This window comes from Stegodyphus dumicola, chromosome 1, assembly GCF_044657685.1.
Source record: "Stegodyphus dumicola isolate Sdum_Otavi_A_Nest chromosome 1, ASM4465768v1".
NCBI classification, from domain to species: Eukaryota; Metazoa; Arthropoda; class Arachnida; order Araneae; family Eresidae; genus Stegodyphus; species Stegodyphus dumicola.
In genome coordinates, this window is record NC_140768.1 from 8,967,199 (window position 1) to 8,992,759 (window position 25,561).

The window sequence follows — 25,561 nt, forward strand, 5'->3', positions numbered from 1 at the left end:
TGCTCTTATGACGCTAAATCTTCGTACATGGGAGTGTATGTTGTTTATGTTTTAATTTGCATTTCTTTCGCAGTTGTAAATGTATAGCATAATAGTAGAAAATATCGTTGTCCTTCCGTTTTATGAGTTTAATTAATTGCTGACATTTCAATTTCGCGATTTTTATCACGCATTATTATTTGGATTGATGTTCAGGGCATATTATGGCTCTTTACATTGAGAAAATGACTCACACTACAATTAGCCTCGAATATTACGCCTGTGAATTAACTAACACCTAACCTGTGAATTAACTATGAATTAATTAACTAACTGAGTTATTTCTAACACCTGTGAATTAACAAAATTCAAGTGTATAGTTTTTTTTTTTTTTTTTTTTTTTTATTGAGCTGAAAAGGACTGAAAGTGTTTGATGAGCATTTCTTGTGTAGACAGTATACTTAAGAGTGAGCAGTTCTTAAATGTGAAATTTAACACACTAAATGAATACGAATGCAAATTAGTGAAGTTCACTTTGAATAAAATTCTGCATTTGCTATTACTATAGAACAGCTCATAGATTGCAATAAAAAATGCTGATTTCTATTTACATATAGAACTGGTGTAAATATTTTTCTTATATGCATAGTTTTATGTAAAGATAGCATTTGGGATCAGATTGTTCATTACATATTTCTTTCTTCATCTTATTTACTTTTTATTAAGTAATATTTCACATGGATATTTTTGCGGAGTGTCCAACACGTGTTTGTATTTATTTCAAATTCTTTCAATCAGGTAGTGAAAACTTCACAATTTCTTATATTTGATCTACTTTGCAATGAAGATTTTTAGAAGAAATCGACGATGCTTTAATTATTTTGTACAGAAAATTGCGTGGCAAAATATTTTCAACCATCTTGCTTAAATCTTAAAGCACGCGAAAGGTCATGTGACATGATAGAAATGTTACTGTATGCCCATTGGTCCATCCTAGAAGCCACTCTCTCGGTGGCTACACAGATGTGCACTTGTGAAATATGCGTCCCGGTGAGGGCTTTACTCATTTTTCATCTCTCTTGCTTTCAAAAATCCTAATGTCTCTACAAGTTATACTCATTTTCTGCTACACTTCATTAAACTTATTTCCTCGAATTATTCTAACTTAATTTACCGATGATTCAAAACGAGTTGAAAATGACATCAAAAATTGAGAATTTTGAAATTAAATATCCCAGTTAGTATTTGTCGTACACGAGTGAAACTTATACCAAATATACATATACCAAATATACATATACCAAATATACGTATGGGAATCGAGAGGAGTTATGCGTTAGGAGTTAGATTTCGTTATTTGCTCCCTTGGCCTACTTTTAAGCCAGGTAAATGGGTAAATATATGTATACACATTTGGTACTGCCGATTACAATAGGTGCGCAACTAAGATGTTATTGTAGTTCTATGTACAGTCCTGTGGGATCTTAATTTGATTCCGGATTATGAAACCTGTAATGTAACAGCACAAGGTCACCCACCGACTATTGACGTAGCAAATGGTATTAAAATGGAATATGCAGCTCTAAAGAAAAATAACATAGCGTTGTAAAGGGATGGATCGAAAACTGAAAAAAAGTACAGGCAATAGAATGTGAAGAAGTAATATATACTTGGAAAAGAAGGCTAAACGAAAGCAACACAATCTTTCAAGCTGAGTTTGCTGCATTAAAAGCAGCAATTATTTATGTAATAGTAGCATTGGAAAAACGTAATGCACTACAACGGTTCTGCGTCTGCCATGACGGATTGAAAAGTAAAAGTCAACAAGTTCATATTATTAGGAAAGTTCTCTGCTCAGACTCCGTCAAAATAAACGTCCAGTACTTAGTTGGGCCCAGTGCACGTAGGAATACAAGGACATGAGAAGGCTGGAAATCAGCTGGCTGAATTGGCAGCAAATGATGTAAATTTATTGGAAATTCCGAAAAAAAAATTTGTAATTTGTAAAATTTGTTTTTTTAAAAAAATTTGTAAGAGAAGCGGTTAAACTGTAAGTTAATTTTAAAAAAAACTGCATCGGTCAAGCTGAGCAGTTGGGAAAGGAAAAAAGAGTGTTTATTCTTTTCTTGTGTGTCATAAAATTTCTTCTCTTCTTTTATGTTCTCGATCAAAACATTGTCTTTTTTTCTGTCGTCACAGGTCTCTGAACATGGAACAAGAAGCAAAACAGAAGGAAAAAGAACGGAATGGGCAATCTGATAACAGTGAGTAGACGTATTTCATGTTGTTGTTATATTTGTTTTTTCCCTTATTTTACTATACATTTCATGCTTCTGTGCCTTCTCCGTTTGATCGCTGAGATGGATCACGAAGAAGAAAAGAAGCTAATTTAATGTCTTCTCCACCCTGCATCCCTCTCGTAGATATATAATTTTTGAGAAATTCGCTGAATGCACAGCGCTTCCGTTACATTACATCAGAAGACCCTCTCCCCCCGCCAGTTCGAATGATTCGGACAAAGGTATTTTGGTGAACAGGTTTACTTAATTGAAGATATAAATTTAGCGATAGTTTTGAATGCGATGGTTATAGTAGTAAGTTTATTCCGCTGCGAATTTCTGAGATTTTTATGGATACTCTTAGGATTTCCTAAATACGAAAATTTTTCTAAAACAACAAATAAATCTCTGTTTCTGTTCTTTTCTACTTAATATTATAATTTTAGTTTATTTTTTAGGCTAATCTTTTGAATATGGTAACAGGTAGTTTGGCGACATTTTGGTAAGGCGATAAAGGTTACTAGCTAGGACTTTAGCAGTGTACATGGATAAAGTCAAGAGTGTGTGCAGTGCCATTTTTTGTGCAATTCTGGGATGGTTTTTTTAAGTGAAAATAGGTCGACGTGTACATGGATGATACCGTGTATGTGCAATTCTTAAAAACGCGGCAAGCAGTGGGCGATTGTGCACTTTCTCCCAATTTCGCACCTAATCTTCGTCATGATTAAGCACTTTTGTTCCATAAAAGTTCTAGCATAAGCGTAATTCGGCTAGCAGATTGTTGGAAATAATGTTGATTAAAAAAAAGCCTTTTCTTCGTGAAAACAAAATGGCGTCCAAAAACAAACTAGCAAGTTGCTGTAGCAGGGTTGGTCGCCAAAACTCGCCAAGTTACCATAATCAAAAGATTAACCATTTTTTATATTTGAATAATTTTGGTTCTGCCTTTATTAGAATTCACATGAAAGAATACACAAAGTAATTGTACTCCACGATTCAAGTTAAAATTTTGAGTAGCTCCTGAAGATGTACCAAGTCTTTTACCAGGGACAGCGAAGGTTTGTTGTTCTCCTGCATTATAGTAAATATACTTATTTCATAAGTAACATAAAGTTACATTCTCGTTAGCACATGCAAACAGTGTCAATGTCTGACGATCCTTTCCTTAATATAAGAAGTAAATCTGGCAAAGAAGGGAAGATCTGTGAATATATTACCCGCAATGTATGAAATGCTTGGCGATTTTAGGCAAAGTATGAAATATGACAATTATTATGTACTTTACCTAGGCACTTTATGTATAATACCTAGGCATTCTATAGAATGACAGATGCTCTTTTGGCAGCGTAAGAAAAAAAAGGTCACGTTAGGGCTATTATTTAAAAGACGTTCATTCCTCAAAATTGCAAATGTTTTTAAAAAAATAATGGAAGACTGCCTTATTCAAAATAACACGTAAAAAAAAAAAAAATTAGATGATCTTGGTATACCGTAATAAATTTTTATGCTCTGTCTGTCTAAGACCAGAAATCATCAAGAGTACCTGACAACGGGCATTAAATTCAGGGGGGAGGAAACATCGGTTTCACAACAATGCTCTTTTTAATAGCTTAATTTTGTTTCTGTCAGGGCTAACAAAGGTGGGTGTACAGTTCAGTATCATCATGCGTAACCTTTTGTGTATTTGGCTGAAAGTCATTTAATATTTTGTCACGTCCTCGGTGTCCAACAGACAAATGAATTTGATGAAATAGTATATGAAATAACTTAGTGTCCGTGACGTAATACTGTATAGTACTGACGCCTTCTTTTAATGGGATAAATGGGTGTACTTTTGTTTTGAACAAACGTCACATCACATACTGATTCAGCAGCCATTAGTCCTGTGGTTCCTTCTCAGTAGTCATTTTGGCTTTTTTTACATCATTTATTAACTTTTGATAAGTAGTTTCGGTTATTTGGAAAGAATCGCAGATGAATTTCATACTTTGCTGGTTTGTCATTTGGCATTCTACATGCCTAGGCAGTGTGTGAAATGTGTAATCGTTTCATACATTGCCGGCCAATTGCCGCCATTCTATAGAAGCCGGATTTCATACTTTCCCGGTAAAATTTTACGTCACGTTTTCAGGCAAACTTTTGAAACCATAATAATGTATACTGCGGGGGGGGGGGGTAGGACCGTTCTGTGTCTCCCGTTCTACTGGGCCAATTGATCAAATTCAAATTTTAATCTCGGAAGCGCGACTTAGGATATATATTAGATTTATATATAGCGTTGTTCTAATAGCGCGACTTAAGATATATATTAGATTTATATACAGCATTGTTCTAATATAGGTATTCTGACGCAAAATCGGACTTTTTCTTAAGCGACATGACAATTGTTTTTCCATATTTCTATTCTACGACTCAAATTTTGCCTAAATAGTAAATTTTGTAACATTTTGTGCGAAATTTACGGAGAAATTCAAAAATTTATCGTGGCACATTTTTATGAGTTTGCGTCAAGACTAATTCACTTGGCGAGCTTCTTAATTTATAGCAACCTATTTGCCTTTCCCCCTTTTTTTTTTAATGTACACGAGCGGGAAAAAGTCATCGTTCATACTTTCAAATAATTTTAACAACGTGCGTAAAACACATTTGGCGTTACTATCGCTTATAACATGTATGCCATATTTCAAAACGCGCCAATATGTAAATTTATGTATATCTTAGAAAATTGCGAATGAAAAACTCTAATTTTTTGCAGGTGTGCCTAGAAATACATCTACTTTAAGATGTTGAAAATTTTATAGGTCATAACACTAAAAAAATTTTCGAAAAATTTAAAATAAATCATAAAATATGTAAGTGGGTGAATTATATTTGCTTTAAGTCTAAATTTCGAATTCTGGAAGAAGGAATCAAGTAAGTGTAATAAAAAGAAGAGATATTAATAAATATATATAAAATTTAATTAACATTGAGGAGATAAAATTTTGAGAGTTGATTTTTAAAAAACTACTCGTGCATTTTTTACAAAACTTGGCAGTTTGGCATAATTTGAGTCATAGAATCGAAATATTGAAGGGGGGGGGGAATGCCATGTCATTTCAGAAAAAGTCCGTTTTTGTGTCAAAATAACTATATTAGAACAATGCCATATATAAATCTAATACAGTCTAAAATCGTTAACCCGGACTCGTCGGGACTTCGGCGATTCCGGATTATCGATTTTTCCCGATTATAGATCATCGGTTTAAATCTGGTAAGATGGCATGCAGAAATTATAAAATTAAAAATATGAAACCATAATTTATGAAATAAGGTACAATTATGACCTAAAGGGTATCAAAATTTACACACACAAAAAAAGCTTAATATTTATTTGTTTACTTTATTAAGTATTTCTTACAATGTAAGTTGTTTCGTTTTCAATAACTTCTGTGTCACTTTCTTCTTTATCGGAAGCAAATTATAATGACGAGGAATTTGATTGAAATCATATCAAAGACTGAGTACATCAAGATGAAATACTACATTTAGTAGGGAATTATAAGCCAAATAAAATAAAAACATCTGCTTTGAAGATAAGGATAGTGCTGACAGATCAACTTCCAGTTCATTGCGCGCAGCGACGCCCCCCCCTCGGCAGAGCAGTGTGAAATTGATAAACAGATTTCGGAATGGTTAGATAAACAAAGGATATGCCTTTATCCATTTTTTGCAGCAATTCCACTTTTTGTTTAATGGACTTCGAAACATATTTTCGCTTTGTAGATCCTTTACATATTACTAAATATATATCGGAAATTCTATTTGACATAATCGAAAGTTCAAGCTTACTTTTATATAATTGCTCTAACAGTCTGCAAAAAATAATAAGCCGGATCCAATTCGAAGATTAAGGAACAACGCAATCTGCAACATTAACTGAATTAGATAATTTTAGCTTAGCTACCGTCTGTTATACATTAAATGCGCAAGCGTAAACGTATTATGCACATGTGCACACGCATATTCACAGCCATACAGGTCTTACCTGCATGTGTCAACGAGATGCATGCACAGAAAGTTTGCAGCTTTGAGGTCTGGATTATAGATCATTCCAGATTATGGGTGTCCGAATTAATGACTTTTGACTGTATATATCTTAAGTAAAAAATGTTACACAAAAGGAGGTACCCTAATTTACAAATTAATAAAAATGATTTTTTTATGAAATTCATATTCATTTTATATGTGCAACTCAATCTATAACTAAAAGAAAAAATGTTGCTCTATGTCTCCTGTTTATGTCCATATGAGAGAACGATAGTGTGGACATTGGAACACACGTTCCCAACTTCCACACTATTGTTCTCTCATATGGACGTTTAAGATATGCAGCTTGAATTGAGCTTTTTTTTCAAAATTCTCTTTAGGTTTTTTTAAAATTTAACGATGAAGTTTTTTTTATCATAAATTTTATTTAATGCTGAATCCTTGAATTTTACTGCTTATATCATCGCTTAGAGCAGAAAAGTCTTTCAAAAGAAATTAATTCCAAATCTCTAATTCAGTTTACTGATTTTTGGCGATTTTTCCGACTGTTGTTTCCGACTCAATTCTATTTTAAAAATTAAAAATGTATCCATTGTAAAATCAGGAAATAGCTAATAGCTCAAGGAAAGTGAGGATATTGAACAATTCTTTCTTACCATACAAAAATTACTTTCGATTCCCTAAATCACTTTAAACTAAAACATAATTTAGCTAACTCTCTTTGAACCACAAAGTCTCAGCTGGTTAATAACTGATAAATTTGTATTTATACAGTGTTGCGTGGGCTTCTAAAAGCTTTGGTGCACCGCTAGCAAAGGCAGCTTTTGCAGAACCTGGAAATACATTCCGGCTTATAATGCGCATTTATAATTTCAAACTACTTTTTTAAATTTTTAGTTATATTCGCCATATAACGTGCACCCTTTTCGTTACCAAGAATTCTGAAAGATACATGTGTGATGCTCTTATCTTTTGAAATCATTCATTCGAGGATTTTTCTTAGGCTTTCAAACATTGGTATACTAAACTGATGAGGGGGAAAATGCTTGAGTGAATAAATCTGCAAAGAGGGTGATTTGTATTCAGTGCAAATGTGCACAAGAATGTTAGTCTAGGGTTTTGAGAAAAGGGAGGTTATAATAGAAATGATTATAATGTTATAGGTTATAATAAGGGACAGAATTTGGGGTAAGAATGCACTTCCGACCAGAATGAATCTGTGGAATTAGGAGTCATTTCTATTTCTGTAATTGTTAAGAGCCATCATAATTTTGAAGTGAACATTGAAGGCTTTAATAAATCGCATTTTTGCAAGTACAATTAATCTAATCTTCCTATTAGTACTACTAAATGTAGCTCTTGCCAATTGAAGCAAACTCTGTGCTGGTCTTGGAAGACCAGTGATTCAGTTTGCGAAAAAAAATTGGAAAACGTGCTGCAACAAGGATGTTTGGTGAAAGCTCCATATGTGAGTGGAAGAAATATGAAAAAACAATAATTAATATGGCAAAGAATAAACACGTTTTGCATAAAGGAGTAACAAAATGGTTCTTAAACACTGGCTGACTCTTTTGCTTTAATCATTGGCAAAAAGAATCATCCAATCAAAGGGACAAGTCAGCATTTGATCAGAGTGATAATTTAATTACAGTTCAATGTTTCAATATGTGAGAGGTAGTAAGATTTCCAAAAATATATTAACAGTGAGATTACAGAGCTTATTATCAACATGGAACACTCATCAATTCATCCAAGTTACTTTCAGAAAAGTCAGTGACATTTTCCCAATAATTTCTATTCTAAAGCAAAACAAAATTATAAAGTAGTTACATGTTGTTTTTTTATTTACTAGGTTTTAAGAAATAGTGTCTTGCTTTTGTTGTCACTGGTGTGAAAGTAAGTTTACTTCTAACTTCCTGACCTAATAAATAGAAGCATTTAAGTAAAGTTTTAAGAAGGTGCTTAAATAGTGCCTGGCACTGAAAGTTATTTATGTAAAGTCATGTGTAAAATCAGTTATTTTATCTTTAGTTATGCAGAAGTTAAATATTTTCATCATTAGAAAAAATTTGAAAAATTTAACTGACCATTTACACTGAAAATTGACGAACTGGCAGTTTGGAAAAAATTGAGTGGCACTCTTTGGGAATCCGAAATTGAGAGTATTAAAGTACTTGAGATCACTCAAGAATTGAGAAGAAAATTAAGAGCATTAACGAACTTGAGATCACCCAATAATTAAAAGAAAATTGAGAGCATTAAAGCACTCAGAGCACTTGATTCAAAATTCAGAGTATTAAAGTATTACAGTTTTTTTTTGTTTGTTTTTGTTTTATTTTGGCTAATGAGATTGAAAAGAGTGACCTAATCACCATCTATAAGGTTCATGTGATTTCAGTCATCACAACATTTTCAGTTGCCTATAATTCATCACATTAATTTTGGCTGTTTTTAGTCCCACATAATAACTTCAGAATGATTGAGACATTCAGTATCATTTGTAATGGCCATAATGAAAAACAGTATGGTAAACTCATTGTACAGTAAAAGTTACTCACCATAATATTTATCAGACGTGCATTTATTTTTTGTTTCTGCTTTTTTTATAAAAATTGATGTTTTTTCAATATACATAATAGCGTTTTTTTATTGTATAAGCAGTAAGAAGAACTGATGAACTAAAATCACTACATCTAAATGTCAGGTCTGTTTATAATTAGACATACATTCATGTGCAAAGCATGTGCAAAGTGATACATCAACAATTACAGTGTGGAGCACCACTCATAATTTTTGCTCAGACTTATGGAATGGCCATTGTAGCTTATTTTATTTTTCTGATCACTTTGTTTTCTTTACCTCTTTTTTTAAGAAAAAATTTTATTTATGATTGGAATATTTTATGTCTATTGTTTGAATGCTGAATTTGAGTTTATTTTCAGATGTGCAAACTTTGGACACGATGCAGGCATTGTGTCTACCACTTGGGGCCTCGATTTCTCTTCTCGTCATGTTTTTCTTTTTCGATTCCATGCAGATGCTCTTCGCTATATGTACAGCAAGTGAGTTGTGTTTTCCTTGATAATTATTAAGAAATTTTTATGTTTCAAATCTATGAATGTAAGGCAGGGGGATTGTAAAGTTCCCGAATTCTGAATTTAAAGCATTGCTGCGTCTTGTGTAAGAGTAGCAATACAAATCAGTAATGTATTATACTATACAGGTAGGAGCAGGCAAGACACCAGAATTTCACCATTAGTCATACAGGTATATAGTCCCGCTGCACTAAATGTGCAGTTCTGCCCCAGTTTTTAGAGGGATAATCCAAGGTGGAGGACATCCGAGGGTCTCCCACCAGTCTTTCACTATCACCAACTTCTCGAGAGGACATGCCATGTATTTTGAGTGTCTCTTGCTGCACAAGCATTATACGCTTAACAAACATTGCTGCCTTCTCCGAGCCTATCGATAGAGCAGTCAGCATTGCTAAACTATAGTGATTGATCATCTGTCATATTATACAGGGTGTTTCCTCAGGATTAAATAGTTGATAATTGATCCATGGCTGTAGTATCAGGAAAGAATCAGATAAAGTACTAGATTTTTCAACTGTGATAGTTCTGATCACTATATATCATTGGTGAAAATTTTTAGAGGCTATTTTATATTTGTATATATTTAAATCCTTTTTTATTGCAGTGTTGTAATATTGTACAATGATTAATTATTTATTTATTTTGTATTTGTGGGCATATTTTTTTTCCTAACTATTTCGTATATGGAATTTTTGAGCTTGTGGCTTTTAGCGTGGCAACATTTAATTTATGAAATTAAATAAAACATGAGATGTAAGCAATTGCATTCCTCGAGGCCTTGCCAATCGAATCTTCTTGAAACTTCCAGAAGATTGTGTGTCGGAAGCTTGTGTTTCACCAGGCCCTTATTCATGTTATGCGATAAATTTGCTTCTAATAGGAGTTGTTATTGTTGTTGATATTGCTGCTGTTAGTTGTTATTCAACTGCGAGAATTTAGCATTAGCTAAATTGTAAGCTTACTCTGCCAGTGATTTGAGCAACTGATGATATTTCTCATATGCTAAATAGGAATTGTTTAAATATCTGTTTGCTGTTATTTATTGTGATGTTAACTGGTCAATAAACTAGTAACTGGTCAATAAACTAGTAACTTGCAACAATATTATACAAGGTGTTTCCTCAGGATTAAATAGTTGATTGTCAGTAAGAATCAAATAAAGTAGATTTTTCGACTGCAGTAGTTCCGGTCATTATATCATTGACTAAAGTTTGGGGTTTCTATACAAATAATATTGTTACAGACAGGTACAGATTAAACTTCATTCATAGTTTACTAAAAGATGCTTTTAGTAAACTTTTTGCTAAAAGATGCTTTTAACATTGCAAAAATGTAAATTTAGTGTTCCATTTTACCAAAAAACATTATAATAGAAATGTGGCTTCAAAATGCTATTTGCAGAAATATCGAAATTAAAAAACTTTTTGTTTAATGAAAATTAGTTTTATAAATCATAAAACTGATAGTTTTTTTGTAACTTTTTGATATTACAGGCCACTTTTTTCTTTATTAAGATGCTCAAATAAATTAGAAGTGTGTTGAAATTTTAAACTTTTTTTACAGAGCACCCATATAAAAGTTAATATTTTATTATATCACATGCATGAGATTTATATGAAGGCTTATCCAATTTAATTCATTTCTTAAGCTAGAACCATAACCTATGATCAGAAAGGTCAAGAAATTTCTAGCAGCATGTGTGATGGAAAAGTTGAATTAAAAATTTAAAAATAACATAATTTAATTACAACTTTCTTGTGTTAATTATGTTTTGTCTCATACGGATGAATCTTTCAAAATGTAGCAATTTTTGTAAGTAATTTATGAATGTTAACTGCATAATGTTGTATAATCATATTGATACAGCTTTATTTTTTCAGTCATAGCAACCATAGCATTAGCTTTTCTACTACTGCCAATGTGTCAATATATCATTCGACCGTGTTCTGATGGAAACAAGTAAGCCATTGATAAACATTCTATTTATATTCTTCAAAAAGTGATTTTTCAGAGAATTATAAATGAACTTTTACAGTTTTTCATAATTTAATTTGTTTTTGACCTTCAAAAATGACTAGCAGAATCTTTTAAAAATTTATTAGGCCATTACATTATGGCATTTTTTATCATCCATGCAGCATAGCCATTGCTTAAGGTATCAGATCTTTATCTTCCATTGCACCAGTTAAATAGCTGGTTTTTCCAAGCATTGCCATTTGATGTGACATTCAGTCAGATTTAAATGCATAGTGAACTGAATAGTTTATGAACACTGTTCTTAGTAATTTAAATCTGGTTTAGTATTAAATTTGAAGATACATAGAAATTCTAATGTATGTATTCATAATTATAAATCTTTGCAACATCATGGCAATTAATAATTTTTCTAGTGCCATGTATTATGTAGCATGGAGTTATTTATTTTTATTACTATATATGCCACTGTAAAAGCCTAAAAATAAATAAACTCTTGTCTTTGTTAATAAATTCTAGCATTTACCATATGGAGGAGGGGGAAGTTTGAAAACTGCTTGGAAATGTTTTCATTTTGTTTTTTTCATAAAATATTTCTCATTGAAATAATAAATGAACTATATAGTAAAATAATTATAAACCATAAATGCTCACATTTATCATTGTAGTAAAAGTCCATTTTGTTTGATTATGACTGTATTTTTTAAATCTGTTTTAATTTGAAGATGTGAGTTTTAGGATATTATTTATGAAGTTAAATTTTTATATGAAATATGTTGTACTAGATCCATATTTTTAATTAGTATTGCTCATTAAAAACTGTAAATGGAATGGGATGTTAAAAGAGCATTCTCTTAATAAAACTCCCTTTCGTCATCAAAAGGATATATTACAAAAATTTGTGTTTCTGTTTTACACTTTACCATTTTTTATATTGGTTATATTGTTTATTAACATATTCATTGATTTACTGAAATGGCAGAAGCTCAGAAAGAAAATGCTTACAAACATTTTTCAGATTTTTACCACCTCACTGTAGTAAACATTCACATTTACCAGTTTTCCAACTTCTATGATAATATATAAATTTTAGAACAAACTACCGATTTGTTACTGTTACTTTCTATGCAAGAAAAGCAGATAAATATGAAACTGATATAATGTGACCAAATAACTTTGTACATGTAATTTTGGAGACAGTTAATGGATTTGAGTAGGGTACAGCTGAATAGTCAATGGTACTCTGATTCAAATGCATTAATACAGTCAAAAGTCATTAATCCGGACTCGTCGGGACTTCGGCGATTTTTCCGGATTATAGATCCGGATTATTGATTTTTCCGGATTATAGATCATCAGTTTAAATTGCGTAAGATGGCATGCAGAAATTCTAAAATTAAAAATATGAAACCGTAATTTATGAAATAAAGAACAATTATGATCTAAAGGGTATCAAAATTTACAAAAAAAAAAAAAAAAGCTTAATATTTATTTGTTTACTTTATTAAATATTTCTTTCAATGTAAGTTGTTTAAGTTGCTTCGTTTTATGTGATAATACTTTCTCTTTAATTCTATAAACAGACATAATTTTTTGTTCACTTACAAAGTTCCGCTGTTCAAGTCCCGTTAATTGCTGTGCCGAGAATACCGACTAACTTGTCAATCGAAATTTTTTCGTTTTCACTAACCTCTCTGTCACATTCTTCATGTCTTTATCCATTTTTTGCAGCAATTCCACTTTTTGTTTGGTGGACATCGAAACATACTTTCGTTTTGTACGATTCTTTGGGAGCTCCAGAATCAAAAATTCTATTTGACATAATCGAAAGTTCAAGTTTACTTTTTTAGTATTGCTCTTACAGTCTGAAAAAAATAATAAGCCGGATCCAATTCGAAAATTAAGGAACAACGCAATCATCAACATTAACTGAAATAGATAATTAGATAATTTTAGCTTACACCGTCCGTTATACATAAAACGCGCAAGTGAAAACGTATTCTGCGCTTGCGCACAAGCAAATGCGCAGTCGTAAGAGGTCTTACGCGCACGCGTAAACGCCTATATGCATGTGTCAACGCGGAGCATGCGCGGAAAGTTTTTAGCTTTGAGGTCCGGATTATAGATCATTCCGAATTATAGGTGTCCGAATTAACGACTTTTGACCGTGGTAACATGTATAATCATCTACTAGACACAGTTATCTAGGCTAAATAGGATTGAAGCTGTTTCAGATAATCAGAAATTCCAGATGATTGATCGTATTCTGGTGGGCCGGGTACATATAAAATGCAAACTGTGGTAGTTTTTTAAAATAATGGTAACTTCAGTCATTAATAAGAATTCCAGTCGTTGAAAATGAACTATTAAGTGGAATAGGAGAGCAAAAACACTTTTCAATTTGCATAAGTATTAGCAGCCCTACTGCTTTTCCATTTAATGAGAGAGATTTAATAACATCTCTGACCATCAGAATAAACTTCTGTTGTCTGTCTGCCATAAATATGTATCTATTCAGATCATATTTTCTGCATCTTGCTGCAATGTGTCATAATGTTACAAAATGTACAGGCGCGGTAAGATAGCTTCCCCGCAAAGCAGTTTTAGGGTTGCCATAAAATAGCAAGGGAAGGCAGGGTTGTCACATTTGTCAAGAAATCGCCCATTTGGTGACAAAATTGGCGATATGCCATGGACTGATGGAGAACCTTCTGGAATGAATTCTTACCGGTTTAGCCCAGAATGTTCTCAAACTCAAGCCAAAAGCTATATAAACCCTGCTGGTCCGCAGTCAGTCAGTGTGTGTGCCTTGTCTAGCGAGCTGATAGTCAGTCATTGAGTGAGTGTCTTGAAGTCTAGCGCCGAGTTGGTCGTTGAGTGCATCGAGAGAGTCTTTTAGTGCATCGTGTAGAGAGTCTCGAGAGTACGTAGAATTCCGAGAACGACAAAACAGAGTCAGAAGCTGTACTCTGGTGCTTTGCAGTGAAGCTGACTCCACCATTATTACCTGACAGTGCGAAGGCTGTGTTGCTGAACGTTTCAGCATCTTTATAACAGTTCGATGACTGTAAAAGTGATTTTGGAGCTGTCCTGAGAATTATTGGTAAATAAAGTGTGTTTTGATACTTTCTATGCAAGAAAAGCAGGTGTCGTCGTTATTCACTCCAAATCTACGAATCCCTTACAAACGCGAAGGAAGAAAATAACGTAACAACTGGTATCAGAAGAGTAAAAAAAACATAACAATAATAATGGAGCATCAGAATTTTGAACTGTATTGCTCAATAGTATATTGTGAAACTCTGGGAAATGCAATTGAAACTTTCAGAAAAGTGAAATAGGTATATGGACTCTTCAGAGTGTTGTAAAACTCTTGAAGATAAGAATCGCTTTGAAAGATCTTAAACATCCAAAACGGACAAAATTGTTGTTAAGAATCAGAAATCCTTTTCAGTCCGATTATCTGCTGTGAACGAAAATGGTAAATTTTTAGAAGTGAGCTAAATTGTTTTACAGTGCATGGAATTTTATTCAGAAAGTAAGCTTGAAGAAGGCATCTGGTGGATTGGTTTTGGAGGACCCACATTCATGCAGAGAGACTTCAGAAAATCTGTGTTTAAATCTGAAATGTATCAATGATTTGGAAACAAATTATCAAAGTCAGGAAGGGCTCAGTAACTTCTTATGGTGCAAATTAGTAAAAATTTATCAAATTGATGCTGATTTGCTTTTGGGATAGTCGATATTTTTCTCAATGAATTTCTTCAAGGAAAAACTGTGAACCAACATTACTGGTTTTTCTCAATGTTTTGTATGCCACCAAAAAAATAAGAAAAAGTTGTTCATATATGGCCAAAAATGGGATATGCTTATCACTTTAACTTGCCATGTGACTTACTGGTGGTTTTTAGGCCTTTTTGATCCGCCGGATCACGGCATTGTTCATGTTTTGTAGCAGTATTTCAAATTACTGATTTTTAACACAAAAGTGCATTTCATTAGTTTTGCAGTTCTTCAGCCGTTCTGATACGAGTTCCTGTTTCTCTGATATTATAACATTTATCTTTCTCCAAATTAGTAGTTCAGTTGAAAGATCACCATTTTAACACTATAGGCTACAAGTACATAACTTTGTGCAATAAGTTAAAGCATAGTAATATTTTATTAATTGGGAATTTTATTCAGTGGAGCCAAATAAGTTTTTATCTTTATAGAGTCCTTCAATCTACAATGCTGAAATTGTTTTCCTAAAATTCTCAGCCTTATTTTGTTTTAGATACATTGGCTAAGGAACTTTGTTAATGCAACACGTTAATCGACCGCTTTCTTTTCATACGACTAAACTGTTTGTTATCCTGACTCTTAACAAAATTCTTAAGCAAGTTGTGATTTAACTAGATATGGATAACAGGTGGAAGATTCTGGGGAAAGAGGCAACGTTCATTCCAATTTTTCCAAGAAAGATAGTGGTAGCTCTATTTAGACGTCTAACTGAACGTGACTGTTTGCAAGACCACCTGTACAGAATTGGAGAGGTGGATACCCCAAACTGTATTTTTGTGACTCCAATCAGCCTATGATTTTTTTAAACATTTAAATAATTGTATGGCACTTTCTATGAGGACATTGTTAAAAAGTACTGCAGAGCCCGTGAATTGGCTTAAACACTAACGTTTAGCATTTGTAAAAATAAAATTTTGGTTTAGTAGCTTTGTAATTAGAAGTATATATCTAGGACCAACATTTAAGAAGATGAAACCAGTAACATCACCTTCCTTCTCTTGTTCACCTTGTAGAAATAATTTTTGATAATCAAAATTCTTTTTCATTTTTATGTTAGGAGCATTAGAAGCGTCCTAACCAAAATTTTGGAATGTTACATTACCATGCATTTGTTATCCATGTATCTTCAGTTTTGCTACTGTATAAAACATCACACTGTCCTACATTTACGAATGTCAAACTATGGGTGACCAGTAGCTTTCATTTTAATTTTATTTAATAATCTTTCTAAATTTAATGCACTGGCTCCACGCTGGAGCCTAGGGGTTGACTTTTGATGAATATCAGCTACCTTAATGTGAACTAGTGGCTTTCAATTAAATTTTATTTTAATAATCTATAAATTTATTGTACCACTTCACAGTGATTTATAGTCAACCATAAGTGACTATTAACTTGTAGTTTATTGATGATAAATGGCCTTGTTGGTCATAGGTGTTCGTTAGTTTATTTTAATACAGCAAAATTTATTGCAATGTCCCACGTTTATGAGTTGACTGTGAGTGTAGTGATCTATGGGTTGATTGCTGGTGTCTTAAATAAGTTATTGATACTTATGGCCTTATTTTAATAATACATCTGAATTAATGTTATGCTCTATTCCAACTGAGTGGCTACCTAACCTACTCTTTCTTACTAATGACAAACAGCTTTGAATGCAGTTTTAATTTTGTTGTCATAATCTACTGAACTTTAAACATATTTACTTTATATATGTGTTAACTGATAATTTTACAAACAAGCTTTACTGTAATTAATTTTTTATAAAAAAAGTTTTGTAATACCTATGTAATATAATTGGAAAAAAAAACTTTTTTTTTTTTTTTTTAAATTATCTTAATTTGCGTGTACTTTTTTCCCATCTATTTTTTTTCCCTTCCAGAATATCATTTGGTATGTGTGGGAGATTTACAGCAGCTGAACTAGTTTCTTTTGCCTTGTCAGTCACAATAGTCTGTATATGGGTTTTGACTGGACATTGGTTGCTTATGGATGGTGAGTGTTTATCAGTACTTGCAGAATCAATGAGCTCTTTTTCATAAAATAATAACCTTTAGAACTAGTGAGTTCTTTTATATAAAACAAGAATTTTTTATTTTCTATTTATTGTACATATAGTTTAGAGTTAAAATATACAAAAATGTTTGCAAAAGAGTTTTTTTTTTTTTTTTTTTTTTCAAATAGAGAATTGGGTCATAAAAAAAGGTTGTCAGAAAATTGAAGTTGAAGAATAATCATATAAAAGCAATATTTTGAAAATTAATCTTCATTAAATTATGATTTACTTTATGAAATACAAAGGTAAAACGTAGATGCTAAAGAAAATATACAAAATATTTACAAAACATTTATTAGAAATGAAGTTTAGTATGATAAACTTTGAAACAAGTCTGCACCAAATTCGCATTCCTTTGCAAATTTTTTTGCCATTTCAGTTTTTTGTTAGCAACAAACAGCACACTGTCTATGAGGCTTTTTCCCCGGTGAAATTGGGGGCTATATGGCTAGCAAAATATCGAGTAGTTAGTCTCATGGGATTGAGGATTGAACTACATGTGCCACTGATATTTCTGTCTGAATGCTTAGCTCAATAATTTGCAAATGGAACTCTAGAAGCATTATATTTTGCAACAGGTTATCCTTTTTATAAAGGATATAAGAATTCCACAGTGATCATCAGTTTAAATCTAATGATCTAAAGGGTATCAAAATTTTTACAAAAAAAGCTTTATTTGTTTACCTTATTAAGCATTTCTTTCAATGTAAGTTGTTTTAAGTTGCTTCATTTTTTGTGATAATACTTTCTCTTTAATTCTGTAGACAGATATAATCTCTTACTTAGTTACACTGTTGAATTCCTGTAACTGCTGTTTCGAGAATTCCGAGTAACTTGTCAATTGAAATTTTCATGTTTTCAGTGACTTCTCTGTCATTTTCTTCACTATCGGTAGTGGTATTTTCTGGATATAGAACCACCATACTACAGATTTTGCCATTCATTTATTACTGCTTCTTCACATTTCTTTACAAAATCCGCTAATTGGAAAATTTCACCTTTGCTTTGCGATACTCGAAATCCTTTAAAATTAGTGGCTATCATCAACAAATTTAACTATCCTTCACTATACATATTTGGCTATGCATCATGAACTTGGCGTCTAACAACAAGTTGTTCCATTAAATTTTATCTTGCTTCTATCATGCACTGAGACAATTAAGTCTGAATTGTATTAGTTTATTTATTTACTTATTATCAGAGTTCTGAATAAATAAATTCTCACATATACTTAAGCCTTACTGAGGGCCGGCGCTAGATATCATACCGCCCGATGCAGTCTCTGTGGGTCCTAAATTCTGCGATTTGGTGCGGCCATACGAGCCCTGGCACTGTATTTGGGTTTATGTTAATAACAAATCAGTTATTCTTAATTCAAATAGCCCTAAATGTAATCTTTGAGTCTATGAGTATCATTAACAAAATCTACTTTTAGCATATGGAACGAAATTTTTGTTAAATTTTTCCTTGTCAACATTTTTTAGCACATTTAACTTGAATCTGTAATCATCGCCAGGTGTAATGTCAACATAAAATATTATTACCATACTCCTTTATTATTCAACTAGTAACATAAAAAAATTGTTTAGGCATCACTACATGAGTCACTATTCCAAGTTGTCATGTTTTGATAAACATGTGGTGATGAAAGGAAAGTATAATAAATAATGATTCTCCTGGTTGGCATCAGATCAATGATATATCTATGCAGAATGTTTCGGTTTGATATGTGTGCCAAGCAGAGATGCAGCAACAAAGGCAAATTACTGATTGTACAATTTTATGCTAAAATATTGTTTCTTCAATAACAAGGTATTTTATTTAGTGTCGAAGTGAAATTAAGATTCAGGACTGTCCAGATGCTTTATTATGCACAGAGGGGGAATCAAATGTACATGCATAAAGTCTAAAGCAAAACTTGGTTGAGGTTTGTCAAGTCCGGATTTTAGATCATTCCGGATATTAGACGTCCGGATTTCGGACTTCGTACTGTACTTGAAATCAGAGTCAGAATTGCTATCAGTGTTGGAAATATTGTCAGGAATGTAGTTTATATCACTCGCGAAACGTTTCTTGCCAGACATCTTTGAACTTTGAAAAGAGTGTGCAAAATGGAGTAAAACATGCTTGTATATTTCACAAAAGTATGGAGAAGTAACGGCATCTGTTAACCCAGATCCAAATAGACAGTTAAACATCACAAAGCTGAAATGAAACCATGAACGGAAAAAGAGCGGGTTGCACAGTTAAATAGACAGAAAAAAATTCATCCTTGCTGAAATCACGGATTGCATAAACTGGCTGCTTCTATATTGTCTTTTGGAAATCACAGAACACAGCAAGAAAGAAAAAAAGGTTAAAAAGACAAAAGAGTTAGCAAGAGTGAGTCTAAAAGTAGACTGGTAACCTGTGATGCTTAGTGAGAGTATAAAAAATCATAACAAACCCCTCTGGTGCTTTGTTGAAGTCTGAATCTTTTCAAATTTTTTTCTCTCTTTTTTAGTATTTATTTTAAATTAAAAATTATTATGGTTTTACTGTGCAATACTGATTTTTATCTGTTCTATTCTAAAAATGGATTTTTAACTGTTGACTGCCCATATCTATTGGTGGGTGAGGCATTTCTGTTATTCCTGTATTCTCTTAGTTGTGATGTTGAATAGATAATAAAAGTTTTATACTGATAGATAATAAAAGTTTTACTGTATTTAAAATTATTTATTATTGATTTGCATTCTTTTAAATTCTTTCTCAGCCATGGGGATGGGCCTCTGTGTTGCATTTATAGCCTTTGTCCGTCTACCCAGTCTTAAAGTTTCTACCCTGTTGCTGACAGGACTTTTAATATATGATGTGTTTTGGGTGAGTATTTTATTACTAGCACAATACTTCAGTAACAGAAATAGTAATATCTTGAATTTTTAAGTTTGCATAAATGTATTATTTTGTTTTTTGAATTACAGGTATTTTTCTCATCCTACATATTTAATGCTAATGTGATGGTAAAAGTTGCAACAAGACCAGCTGAAAATCCGGTATGTAGCATATTAATTATTTTAAGATGCGTGTATAGAGGGCATTAGGAAATGTTCATTCTTGTTTTAAATTCAGCTTCTTATTTTTATAATACACGAGTTGCAAAATTTCTTGTATTCACTATTGTCTGTATCCAACACGGAATTTAACAGTGATGAAGAAATTTTGTATTAATATATAGATTGTATACTTTTATCTTGTAATTTTTCTAGACTGTAGTATGTTGTTAATGTTTTGGCATTCTTCTATTTATGACGTTTTATGTTCCTAAAAGAAATGCAGAAGTAAATGTTTTTAGAATTAAAATTCATTGCTTTAGAAGTTGAAAGTCCAATCAGCAGATGATATTTAATTTTGCTAGTTTGCAAAAATAGTTATTTTTCTTATTATTTAAGAATAAAAGCAAAATATTTGTGCAATTTTTTTACATTCTCTAAGGAATTTTTTTATGTTAAATTATTCTGTGAAATGATACAGTGTAATCTGAAATTTTCTACTTCCTGTTCTATGTAGGTTGTTCTGAAATTTTTGAGATACATGCAGATGATAAGTGACAGAAGTAAATTAATGGTTAGATATAAAAATATGAACTATTTTAGCCTAGCAGACGATTTTTTATTGGCCAGTTGAATTGAGTTTTTATTGGTCAATTAAAATCCATTAAAGATGTTTTCAAACATTTCTTGAATTAAAAAAAAAATATGTGCTAAATAGGGTTAGATAAAATACATATTTTAAATAAGAAAATTAGGAATTTAAAGTTAATTCTAGTTATTTCATGCAACCTATCAGTATGATGTAGTTTTATCCTTTTTAGTAATCATTAAAAATTCTTTTTTCACTTTGTAAGCAGTGTAAACTGTATTTTATTTTAAGGTGGCTAATGCTAATATTTTAAATGGTCAGGACATAATTGTATTGTAACCTGTTACTTTCAGCACAATTACAAAAATTTGAGATTTATCATGGCAAAATGTACATATCTTCCATTTTTTATATTTGCTCATTGATCTTGGGAATATTTTAAGACCAAAGCAGGAAAAAAATTGTTTGTAATTATTATCTAAGTTTTTATTTATTTTGTGTCACTATTAATTTAAAATTTCAGTACTGTGCAGTTTCACTTATTGCAACAAATACTTTATATAAGCATAATCTGCTTATAGATTATGCATAATAAATACTTTATATAAGCATAATCTGCTTATCAAAATATCCATGCGATAGAGTTAATAGAAAAACATTAAAAAATTTTAGACTATTATATTATTTTTTATATGACAAGTAAGGCAATTTTTTTTATTTATTTAAAATTGTTTTGGGTTTCACTGTATTCTTTTTATTCGTTAGAATATAGTAATATTTTAAAAATTGATTATATTTAAAAAAATATTAAAATTTGTAATAATTTTTTTTAAACTTAAAAGTTTTTATTGTTTTCACTATATGAATTTCTTTCATGTCTTTATGAAATAGAAGTTGATGCTACTTATGGGAAATACAGCAGGAATCTGAACAAGAAGGCAAAACATTAGGGGTGACAGAAGGCAGCTATACGAGCAATATTTGGCATAGAATGAATGGTGGGAACACAAGCAGTGAGAAGATAAAGTGTAGTTTTCCACTGTCACATTTAAAGAATAATATAAGAATGAGAGGAGATACTTCATAAAACATTTTATTAATAGAACATGTTCATAGATATTACTCAAAAACGACCATCTGATAGCTGTAATGCAGGCTTTACACCTACAGGATAGGGGGATTGATGCACATTTGTGAAGACACCAGGCATCTGTTGAATATTGCCGGCAACAGTGGCGATCCTTTTTTTTCTCCCCCAATGGCAGATTGTGAACAATTACAAATGTAACCCAGTCCATTAATCTATACAAGCCCGGATGTGGTGGTCTCTTTATTATGGAGGCACCTAATAGGTGGGCCACCATCGCCTTTTCTATGAAGGGATGGACAGTTACAACCATGCCTTCTCTGAGATTCGAACCCAGGTCCTTTGGCATCACAGTAAGCTTCCCTGACCACCATACCGACTGGGCCAAAGTGGCAATCTTGTCGACTATATCCACATTGGTTTCAGTGGGGCACTCGTAGATTAGGCTTTTCATTTGGCCAAACACAAGAGATTCAGTGATCATGGTGGCCAAGCTATGGGACCACCTCGACCAATACATCGAGCTGGAAATTTCGCGGTTCGTATAACCAGCAATCCTCTTGGCAATACATGGTAGAAAATGCCATTGGATGTGAGGGCCGACCCTTTTTATACCATTTAGTTACAATGCCACTCATAGACTCACCATTTGTCTTCTGACCATACAGTCTTTGACAAATATTGCTTGTGTCACCCCTAAAGTTTTTCTCTCTTGTTCAGATTCATCCGGTAATATTCATGGGCAATAAAAAAGTGCAAAGCTCAAATAATATTAATTGCAGAAGTTATTATGTGCCATTGATTATGATCTTGGTGTTATCTTGTTGGATAGTATTGTAGCAAGTTCTTCCTCCATTCCTCTCATTTGGAATTACACTTTTCAATGGCTTGTTTAGGCAGGATTTTGTATTTTGAATTTCTCTCAGTTAATTCTTAAGCTAGACGATCTATTACAACTATTTAGCTTAAAATTATTTCAGGTGTTATGCTGGTATTTAAATATAAAGATGAAATTACAGCTTTTTTGCTTTTTATAAGTTTTTGTTTTGAATTTTAAAAAATTTGTTCAAATCTGTTGGAAGTTTTTAGAACGGATTTTAGTTATCTGAGGCTTCCATATTGCCCCCTTTTTTAAATCAAAGCTACTGAAATTCTTTTCTTTTTTCAAATTAATTCTAGCATTGGAAAGAAAATTAAACGGGAAATGTAATTTAAAGGTACTAAAATTTAATTATTCTTAAACAAAACCTTGTGACTGCAGAACATGAAAAACCATTTGGTAACTTCTTAAACATCTTATGCATAAGTACATATTTTAGTGTAATTTTTTTTTTTTGCACATGACCTAGTACTTTAAAATATTATAATTTATTTTTGATTTTTAGTATTTAATATTCAAATTTTAATATTTTTATTTAGGTTGGCATTGTTGCTAAAAAACTACATTTGGGTGGAGTTGTTCGAGAAGCTCCAAAGTTATCTCTTCCGGGAAAATTAGTTTTCCCCAGGTGTGTTTATTTAATTGTTTATCTGAATTTTATGCTTTTCTGCTATCTTACTAGGTTTTTTTTTTTTTTTTTTTTTTAATAAATCTATATATCTTCTAGCGTTCAAAACATTTTCATAAAGTCATGTTGTATAAGATTTGCTTATATAATCATAATTATGTGTATATGAAATAGTTTTATTATTATTATTATTATTATTATTATTATTTTGAAAAGCATTATAATTTGTTCCAAAAACCATACTCCTTTCTGAGCATTAAATTGAAGCACATGCTTTCAACACTTCATTATCTACAGATTATCTTAATATTCGGATGCATTGTATTGAGATTGCAAAAGTTTGTTACAAGATTCAATTTAAAACTGCACTTTTTAATAAATATTTAGTTCAGTTGAACATTGATGTTTTGTATCGCATGGAAATAGAAAAGAAGTTTGAGATAGACAGTTTTTGTGGGGGGGGGGGAATTTTTTTTTTTTTTTTTTTTTTTTTTTTTTTTTTTTTGATAAATTGTAGAATAGTAATGCATACAAATTTAACAGTATAGAACTCACAGTAATAAAAATATGAAATTTTATAAATGTTTAATTTTCATTTTAAATTCTTAGCCTAAAAAACTATGAAGATTTAAATAATGTTTATTAGTCAAATATATAATTGAAGCATAAAGTGGCTGTAAAGTATTAATGAACTCTGTTACTTGTTTAAATCTTTTAGGGATTAAAAATTTTTTTTTAAGAACTTTAAGCTATTTAAATTGCTGTAGTATGCTAAAGGAGTCTAAAAGTGTAATTCTCTTTAACATGGGAATGAAAAATCTCATTACTTTTCAAAGTAACAAGAGAGGATATATGTAATGCATGTCAATTATTATAGATAACAAAAACCTAGGATATTAATTAACTTGGTCAAATATTTCAAATAGTGTACTAAAAATGTTATGCTTAAATATATGGTTAAGTAGAATAAAAGAAAACACGCCAATGTGACAATCAAAATCGCAATAACAACCTTGTATTTCATTTACATTTATTCAAATACTCATTTGATTTCAATCACTAGAAAGAAAATTGCGATTTTGATATGGTTTATGTTTTTGTATCCCTGCTTCTATACAAATGTGGCAGATGTAAAAGTGCAAAAATTGATTCTAAATCATGAATAGTATTATGCATTTTCATTTTTCTACAATTTATTTTTGTTTGTTTATAAAATTTTATCATCAGTCAAATATCATATCAAACTGTTGAGAATGCATCCCTCATCTTTTATTAGCAATTAATTTTATGCATGTAAAATATGATTTTCTTTTATTGTGCACGTGTATTTATTTTGTTTATAGTTTTTCATTATTATAAATAGACTATTACTGTGGCATGTTTTTAGATTAACATTTCTTAATTCATGCTTTGTAGATTTGTTTTTCATATCGCATATATTTTAGTCCTTAGACCAAATGTTATTTTCCACAGATATATCGTACTTTAGTCATGATATCTACAGATAGAATGATTACAGCTATTTTTGTGTTTAATATTTAAAAAAAAATTTAAATATGTAGTTGTTTCCATTTTTTTTACTTTCTATATTGGAATGTGTATCTATATTTTATGCGATTTTTCTTACAGGAGTATTTTTTGGTGAATTATTACAAACAAAGAATTATAAATATAACCTGCTAATCTTTCTTTGTACTGAATTTTGTGCAGGATTTCTGCCGAAAATTCATATTCTTCTGCTAATTGTGGATCTTGCTTTCAATTTCCTGGGTATCAGCTGGATAGTGAAATTTTCAGTTTTCAGTTATCTTTCATTTTTTAATAAAATATTTGAATTTTCCCGCTTTTTTGAAAGTATTTCATTCCTTCATTTATATCAGCTGTTCATTTTGTGATCAATGCTTATAGTTTATATTTTTTATTATTATTGTAAATTTTAAAATAATGTATATTGTTTTTCATTCTAAAAAAGGTAGGTTCAATAACATTAAAAATAGAATCTTTCAAAGCTTGTTACCAACTGCCAACTTTTTTAAACTGAAATTTTTTTTTAACTGAAAAAGGGAAGCATATGCATTGGAAATATTATTTACAAAATTTATTAGACAATTTACATTAAAAATATGGATTAGATAATTGCATTGTGATAA

General features: G+C 31.4%; 1 protein-coding gene across 2 annotated transcripts in view; it reads left to right on the forward strand.

Annotated features, from left to right (window-relative positions):
* SppL (signal peptide peptidase-like protein) overlaps positions 1-25,561 on the forward strand; it is a 98,325-nt gene that overhangs the window by 53,207 nt on the left and 19,557 nt on the right. For both annotated transcript variants that reach the window (XM_035353604.2, XM_035353605.2), the window contains exons 3-9: positions 2,179-2,243; positions 9,230-9,349; positions 11,263-11,341; positions 17,022-17,134; positions 19,951-20,057; positions 20,159-20,230; positions 23,323-23,411. In XM_035353604.2, the coding sequence (XP_035209495.1) occupies positions 2,179-2,243; positions 9,230-9,349; positions 11,263-11,341; positions 17,022-17,134; positions 19,951-20,057; positions 20,159-20,230; positions 23,323-23,411 (645 nt within the window). The remainder of the gene's footprint in view (positions 1-2,178; positions 2,244-9,229; positions 9,350-11,262; positions 11,342-17,021; positions 17,135-19,950; positions 20,058-20,158; positions 20,231-23,322; positions 23,412-25,561) is intronic.